The sequence below is a fragment of the Arachis ipaensis genome, chromosome B03 (genome assembly GCF_000816755.2).
Source record: "Arachis ipaensis cultivar K30076 chromosome B03, Araip1.1, whole genome shotgun sequence".
Classification (NCBI taxonomy): Eukaryota; Viridiplantae; Streptophyta; class Magnoliopsida; order Fabales; family Fabaceae; genus Arachis; species Arachis ipaensis.
Window position 1 is genome coordinate 117,217,124 of NC_029787.2, and position 8,524 is coordinate 117,225,647.

General features: G+C 35.7%; 1 protein-coding gene across 1 annotated transcript; it reads left to right on the top strand.

Annotated features, from left to right (window-relative positions):
* Nucleotides 573-7,072, top strand: LOC107633675. Its single transcript, XM_021117408.1, has 12 exons — nt 573-863; nt 991-1,054; nt 1,775-2,467; nt 2,688-2,792; nt 2,893-3,045; nt 3,191-3,268; nt 4,909-4,918; nt 4,993-5,132; nt 5,510-5,587; nt 5,741-5,920; nt 6,280-6,381; nt 6,522-7,072. The coding sequence occupies exons 1-12, from the start codon at nt 853-855 to the stop codon at nt 6,753-6,755; spliced, it is 1,848 nt and encodes a 615-aa protein (XP_020973067.1). The 5' UTR covers nt 573-852; the 3' UTR covers nt 6,756-7,072.

An 8,524-nucleotide genomic window follows, 5' to 3' on the forward strand; every position in this document is an offset into this window, starting at 1 on the left:
CAACAACAACCACTTACATTGTAGTTTGGACAACCCACGAAGGGTCTCCCTGGATTAGAATCCGTCATTGACCATCGCAGCACTGGTCTCAAACCGCATCTGCACCATTCTGGCAAACGCGAATCCCTATTCCTGTTCATTCTTCTCATGATGCTTCCAAACGATCGTGGGTTGTTCGAACTTCCAGCAGCATTGCTCGCGCTAGCCATTGTCGTCTGGGTATCAAGATGCTGCAGAGAAACCAACGGAAGAGACCAGAAGAGAAGAGAAGGGCACTGGAGGTTGATCTTCAGATTTGGGAATTAGGGATTTTAAACTTCGAATTAGGGACCAAATTGAGTCAATAAAATTCGTTCTTCCACCTCAGCTAGCCGTTAGCCTTGCCCGCGTGTCACCAAATTAGCCACATCAGCTTTCCGATGACGCCACCTGGAGGAAATGTGCCGGAAGGACAACACTGAGTTCCGGCGTTTAACTTCAGGTACCAATTTGGATAATTAATAATTTTAGGGACTACTAGAAAACGCGAGTGTAACTTCAGGGACCACTCTGAGACTTAGCTCTATTAAAATCACATAATAAGCACCTGAAAAGTTTGGGGGAAAACTGCAAAATTGTGTTGTATTCCTATTCCGGTTGCAGTAAGAATCGACAGCAGACTGCAGTAGTAGAGGAACACGGCAATCGCCAATCAATCAATCAATCCACAAACACACTCTTATCGATCTCCAATTCAACGCCCTTTCCAGACTCATCTAACCCAGCTCCTCTAATCTGGTTCAGTCATTTCCTCGTATACCTGGGGCGCATTCTCGTTTTCAATCCTCTCAGAGCCACCCACGCCTCACTGCCATGTTGCGGAGGTACGCCTCTTCAAATCCAACGAACTCACCATTTTTATTCTTGTTTTTGTATTTCTTTCTTACCCGCTCTTTTGATTTCATTGGCCGTGGTTTCAACCTTGAATGCATTGTCTCGTGCGAGTTGCAGGTCGCTTTTGGAAATATCTTCTCGCCAAACGCTCAGAAGGAGCCCTAGATATGTTGCAAATCAGGTGCCTGTGTTCTGTTCAAGCTTTATTTTCGATGCCATTCTTGGAATTCAGTTTCATATATATGTTTTTATAATTTGGGCACTGGAATTGGTTGGTTCTGTCCCATATGCTAGTAGTCTTGTCATTTTGGATTTTAATTTTCAACCATTGGGTCTTACACTTATAATAATTTACCTAGAACAGGCATTGGATCATGGATTGATTATTAACTTAAGAAAAACATTTGGTCAATAAACATGCTAATTCACTTTCATAAGTATGTCATATTCTCATTACTTCTACTTTAACTACATTCAACAGGACCAAATAATTTTTAATATCATCCTTATTTCCTATTTATTTTATTGTCCATGCTTAACACACAGTCAGCCACCACCAAATGTAACTTGAAAAATATTACATGAACCGTCTAATGCTAGACATTGGAGCGATTAGGATTTCTCAAATTTGTAAAATGTGGAATTGGTTACAGGTAGAAATTAGGATAGTTGAAAGCTCATTAAGTATGATGAGGGGTTTGGAAGCGATACTGCGATAGGCTGGGGTCTAAGGCTCAGTCAGGTAGCTTTTAGGGTACTCTTAGGATGTTTTCGTTTGATGGTTTCTGGGGTAATAGAGGATCCTTAACTATATCTGTACTTGAAGCAAAAAGAACATTTAAACCATGTTTATTATATTATTTTCCTAATTTATCTTCAAAAATCTCTTCATTTAATTCAGCAGATACCTTCACATCTATCATCACAAAAGAAATTATCAACTGCATCTAAACCAGATCCTGCCCCTGCTCCTGGCTCTACAGGCAAACCACCAGAGTCTAGTGGTTCTCCATCAAAGTTTCTCATTGGAACTGTTGCTTTAGGTGCTGCTTTTCTAGCAGCTTACCAAACTGGTTATTTAGATAAATATCTTAAAATAGAGCAGCTTGGTGCTCATGAGGAAGCTCAGATCAACGATACCAATGGAGACTCACAAAATGTACAACCTTCAGTGGACCAGTTCATTTCACCTCATAGGGAGACATCTAACAATGAAAATCTTGTGTCAGAGCATGCAGAGCAGAAGGTTGATAATCATTTTCCACAGCTAGAAAATGCGAAAGAAGATAAAGGTGATAAGCCAATTCAAGAGCAAGACAAATCCGATATAGCCGTAGATGTTACTGCTCCTACCAAAGAAAACCTGTGGCCTGAACATCCTCAAGGCAATCTAACATCTGATGATCAAAGTAAAGCATCTGTAGTGCAATCTGAAGGGAGTTTTGGCATAAGAAGCACAGATACTGTTACTGCCCCTAGATTGGAACAGGGAATACAACACACATCCACATCCACACAGACTAGTACAGCTCTGGATGAAAATGGGATGACAAACATTCAACCAAAACAACAAGAAGTGGAGGAGAGAAGAGAGGTACTTATGACTTTTCCGTAGCTTAATATTGAGGTTTAATCACTATAAAAACTACAGCCTTCTTAGTAATAATCACAGTTTCACTATGAGAGTATAATGTGTGCCTATGAAATGATTCAGTTAACAGCTAACATTACCCAAGGATTTTCCTTGTTTCCTTAAATGAATATTGACATCAACATTGCTTTTAAAACATCTTTCCTTTATTACTCTATTATAGAATGCATTGGATAAAGATAGGGAACATCAACCTGGTCTCCTTGAGGAATATCATTTAAGGAATGGAAGAAACCATACTTACGGCCATTTTTCTGTAGAAAAAGAGGTAATTTAAATCTCACATTTAGATTTTCCCCCCTTTTCTGGGTGCTATATTTATTTTTTGATATGGCGCATGGGTTAAAGATAATGTGTTTACATACCAGGCACTTAATGGTGCGACAAAGGGATTGCAAGGTGGATATATTTCTGAGGATGGGAAACTGATTCTTGATTTCATACAAGCCATTCATGCTGCGGAAAAAAGGCAGGCTGACTTAGATTCACATGTTTTTAATGAAGAGAAGAAAGTGTTGAAGGTTTGGGCTATATCATGGATCATTTCTATGACTTACTGTCTAATCTCTGAAATCTTCCCTGTATTTGTGTCTTTTGCTTTTTATTGTTTAGTATGATGATGAACTTTTTTATATTAACTTCTGCATATCATGCTGTTCTTGTTAGGAAAAATATGAAAAGAAGTTGAAAGAGGCAGCTGCCAGGGAACTTATGCTTGCTGAAGAGGCTGCATTGTTGGACAAGGTGAACACGTTTTTCTCTTCTCTAGTCCATGGGTTGGAATGAGTAAGCCTGCCCCAAGTTTCCTAAACAAGAGCTAGTCAACAGTCATGTATAATGGATTAAGTGTTTGTTTCGATGTATGCACTTTTTATTCAACACATTTACTTAGTCTTGTTTGTGAATATGACAATTGGGTAAAGTACTATTTTGGTCCCCAATGTTTGGGTCAAATCCTAATTTAGTCCCTAACGTTTCAAATGTCCTATTTCTATCCCAAAAAGTTTTAAACGGATTCAATGTTGTCCTACCATTAAATTTGACACGAATAATTAACAGTGAGTGATGTGGACATTAATGTTATTGTTTACTCATATCTTCTTCCGTATCAGAAAAGCATTACCAAAACCTTTTTATAACATTTTCTCTTCTCGATTTCCTTCTTGTAAATAAACCCTAAATCCTAATCATCAATGCTTCAAAATCAAAGGAAAAGCTTTTACGTTGATTATCATTGGTGGGTTGATTTACTTTCTTGTCTCTTCAATACACTAATTGTTCATATCAAATTTAATGATGGGACAACATTGAACTCGTTTGGAAATTTTTGGGATTGAAATAGGACGTCTGAAACATTTTGGGACTGAAATAAAACGATTGAAACGTTAGGGACCAAAATTAGGATTTGGCCAAAACATTGGAGACCAAAATAATACTTTACCCTATGACAATTTAAGCAATACCATGCTATCCTGGGTTTGACTCAATAGTATGGCAGGTCTAATAATAGTACTTTTTAAGAAAAAACACAGAAGGAAAGTCACTTCTAGGCTTTCAGCTATTTGGTTTATAAGCTTATTCAAACAAGCTGCACAAATATTTTTTCTTTTATAAAAATATAATGAAAGGTAAAATATTAAAAGTACTTTTCTTGCAAAAAGGCATTAAAAGGTGGATCCATATTCTCATAGTAATGATTGGAATCAAATTCGACTCTTCATTTTGTCAGGTTTGTTTTGTTATTTTGATATGGTACGTTAAATAACACCACAATATACATCTGACTGTTCTAATTGGCTGTTAACATAATAAGTTTATGAAATTCGATCAAATCAATTCCAAATTGAGGGATTTCAATGCCTCAAGGTCCCCTCAATTTGGAGTTGATTTGATCTAATTGCATAAACTTATTGCGTTAGCCAAGTGTGTGTTGTGGTTAGTGTGGTGTCACATTAGCAAATTTTGACGCTATTAGCAAGGGAAGTGGCAGAAGGACTAATGTGACTAACTTAAAATCTTTGAAAGATAAATTTGATTAAAAAAATATTTCGGGGATCAATTTGGAGAACGAGTGATCTTTCAGGACAAATTTGACCATTTACTCGTTTCTTTTTAGTGCTTTAAAATGTGCATTTTGAGCAGTAAGATAAGTTAGAATATCTGTAACATCTCAGAGCACAACAAATGACTCTTTAATGTATAAGCTATATAGTCAAATGGTACAAAAGTTAAAATTCCAACTTTTGACTTCCAAAAAAGTTAAGAAAAGTTCATGAGTGGTGATATCTAGATTGGCCCCAAGTCATTATCTTTCCTCTGTTCTTTTCTTTTCTCGTTTTAAATTAATAACAATGACTATTATTTATTTATTTATTTATTTGCAGGAGCTAAAAAGATATCTTTTTACTCTTATTATTATTCTTATAAACTAGATGATATTTGTTAAAAACTTAAAATCTAAACTCAAGTTTGTCTTTGGAAATTGCAGGAAGTTGAAACAGAAATCAAGCTGAATAAAGCTCAGGAATTGTCTAAGGCAGAGTTAAATGCAGCCATAGCAAAAGAGAAGGCAGCCCAAATTGAAAGAATGGCTGAAGCAAATATTAATGTGAGCCTTCTTTTTAAGTTAAGGAAACTAGATTTAAATAAGTTAAACTTTTTAAGAATTTACTTCAATTAATTTATGAAGCGGATATGAACTCGTGTGGAGGCTCATGGAAAAATAATAGCCATATAGCTTCTTATAAGTTCGATTAAAATTTTCTGGAGTAAGTTCTGTCATCAAATTCCAGAAATTAGTGTAACATGTAAAGTGACATCAAGTTGCGGCTAAAGCCGTTTTATGCCTATTTAAAACAGTTCATAATCTATTTTTCACCATTCTTTGCAAATCAATGCTGCCTGGTCATTTACATGGTAGGTTCTTTCACTAAACATATATGAAATCTGACTAGATTAGAAATTTCTTGCACTCCAATTCTCTAGATCAATGCCTTATGTATGGCATTTTATGCTCGATCTGAAGAAGCTCGTCAAAGTCATGCTGCTCAGCATTTTGCATTGGTAAGTTTTCCCAGTTTTCTCATTCTGATTCTATCTACTATATTTAGTATAAAGGAATTTAATGGCTAAATATTTGTTTATGTTCTATTTATTTATTTTGCATTCTGTTCATCAGCTTTTCGCCATTTCTTTGATTGTGCATGAATCCTGCAGGGAGCTCTTGCACTGGAAGATGCACTTTCCAAAGGATTGCCAATTCAGACAGAAATAGCATCGTTGCAGTCTTCTCTTGAAGACACGGATAAAGATTCAATTTTGAATTTAGTGCTATCATCCCTTCCAGAAGAGACTCGAAACAATGGCACAGAAACACCACTGCAGTTAAAGCAGAAGGCAAGTTGTGTTTCCTCTTGTTGGCTTTTCTTTGATCACTTGTATTATATGAAATTTGTTATTTTTTTCTTTCGTTGATTATTCTTCTTCTTTAATATTTTATAGTAGTTATTATTTTGGACCTTGCATATCTTTTACTTGAGATGATCTGCTGAAAGTTTAATACTCTATATGCTTATGTCATATGTGGATTTGACATTCAGCATTTATACAAAACACTACTAGGATTGAGTACAAAGAAAGTTCTTGAATTATTGAACAGTGTAATTATATGAACTGCATTTGTCTGTTACCATGTGAATTCTGAAAGAAAACACATAATTTTGGATGCCTTAGATATTGTGCCTATTCTGTTGCAGTTTGATTCCTTAAAAGGGACATTACGACACTTCAGCTTCTTCCCACCAGGAGGTGGTGGTATATTGGCCCATTCTTTGGCACATATGGCATCTTGGTTGAAGGTATGTAGATAACTGACATATTTAAAGCTGTGCTTCATGTGAAAATGGTTGTGGGTCAGTTGACTATTTGGACAAAATTTTTGTTTTGCCTTCTGATAATTCACTAGTTTTATTTCTTTTTGGCACTGGTTTATATTCAGGTTAAGGAAGCTGACCAATCTGGCGAAGGGATTGAATCTGTGATTAATAAAGTTGAGAATTACTTGGCTGAAGGAAAACTTGTTGAAGCAGCCGAATTACTAGAAGAGAGTGTAAGAGGCACCCAAGCTGCAGAAGTTGTTGAAGGTTGGGTGAGGCAAGCAAGAAACAGGGCTATTTCTGAGCAAGCTGTTGTTTTCCTTCAATCCTATGCTAATTCTATTAGCTTTACATAGTTCTCAATTTTTGAATATTTACATATGCCATGTTGATTTAGTACCCAAGTCTGCAGAGTGAGTTTATACATAGTTCGAGGATGCCACCGGGAGGTTCCTGAATTGTTGACCCAAAGGGATAACATTCTTGTTTATGTTCCATAGCTGCTGAAATTTGTAGCCCCAATTTCAGTCTGTATAATTTCCGTTTCCTTACCCCAAAATGACAGAAATCTTGCATTGGTCACATGGAAATTTTAATAATATACCTCAGGCTACCAGGACAAGGTTGGATGCCAAATATGTGTATCTTGATTTGAATTTCATGCATTCTTCTCAATGATTTCTAGAGTGATAATACCTAGTTGGCTAGTCAGCTATTCCTTCAGTTACATATTGAATCCAATGCACGAGTTAACGAGTGGTGTATATAATAGCTGAATTCCACTTATGTCACAACTCACAAGGTATCAATATCATTGTTGTCAAGCTATCCGAATGAAATGAAAGTATAATTTTTATACAGCGTTTTGTATTTTTCCTTGAAAGCAGAGTTTAAGAAAACATATTTGTTATCATTACATAACCAGATTTGATCGTGCCAGTCTAAACCTGTGTCCCAAAATCGTTCCTTTATTTTACATTACCAGTATTCAATGCTAAGTTTGTTTACTGTTACTAAGAAATTTCTAATTTTTTTTCAATGGTATCTCTTAATCCAATAAACTAAGTAGTTACTCTATGCACAAGAGATTGAAATTCTCAACACTAGTTCACTCCACTAATTTAAGTTGTTTATTTATTATTTCAGCTAACGAGATTTTCATTTTTGTATTTCATAGCCTTATTTATTTGGGCTAAATAATAATAATAGAGGAATGAAAAGTACTGTTTTCGGCTGATAGTGTGCAATACTAGATTCAGCTTAATTATTCAAACTATTATTTTTTCGAACTTTTATATATGCCCTCTGATTAATTGTGTAAGTCCAAAAGATGGCCAAAAACTCGCATGTATTAAAAAACGATTGCATTTTATTCAAACAAAGCATGTGATTATCTTATTTATAAGAATCAGTGTAAGCAAGTTAATTTCATCGTCACATGACCTGCACGGCCCAAAAAAGTTTTATTGTGCAAATGATAGAACGTGAACACGATTATTGTATTATTAGCCCCTCAAACGACAAGAGTAACGACTAACGTGTCTACAATCTCAATCATGATTGGTAGCATATCAACTTCTCTATGGAATAGTTTATTTGAGTAGAAAACCGTAGGTAGTGAATTAAAGAAAGAAAGTGAATGAAATATAGGATTAGTGAAAGGAGAAGATGTTCCTTGTGTAACGGTAAATCCTACTATTGAGGTTAACTTATTATGAATTAAAGCTGTATTAGGAAGCTGATATGGATGCTGATGTAGGGATAGCAACATGCAATTTACTTGTAGATATCCAATCAGACCCAATTCAATTAGGTAGAGTTGTCAATTTGATCCATAACAAATAGAGTAGGATGTGAGTATGATTCTCATACAGGTCAAATATGGTGCGGATTAAATTTTAATTTTTGATAATATGCACATTTTATCTGCAGGTATCCAGTTTATTCTAATCCAGTCAGGTAAGATTGTCAATTCGATTTGCAGTGGTAGAATACGGGTGCATAGAATACGGGTGCAGGTATAATTTTTGTACGGATCAGATAAGGTACGAGTTTTGCAGTGGTAGAATACGGGTGCAGGTATAATTTTTGTATGGGTCAGATAAGGTGCGAGTTGAGTCTCAAT

What these genes read in the sequence shown, in the direction of transcription:
- LOC107633675 (XM_021117408.1), top strand. An exon ending in CTAGATATGTTGCAAATCAG is followed by an intron (nt 1,055 to 1,774) that starts GTGCCTGTGTTC and finishes CATTTAATTCAG; the next exon opens with CAGATACCTTCACATCTATC. An exon ending in CTGCTCAGCATTTTGCATTG is followed by an intron (nt 5,588 to 5,740) that starts GTAAGTTTTCCC and finishes TGAATCCTGCAG; the next exon opens with GGAGCTCTTGCACTGGAAGA.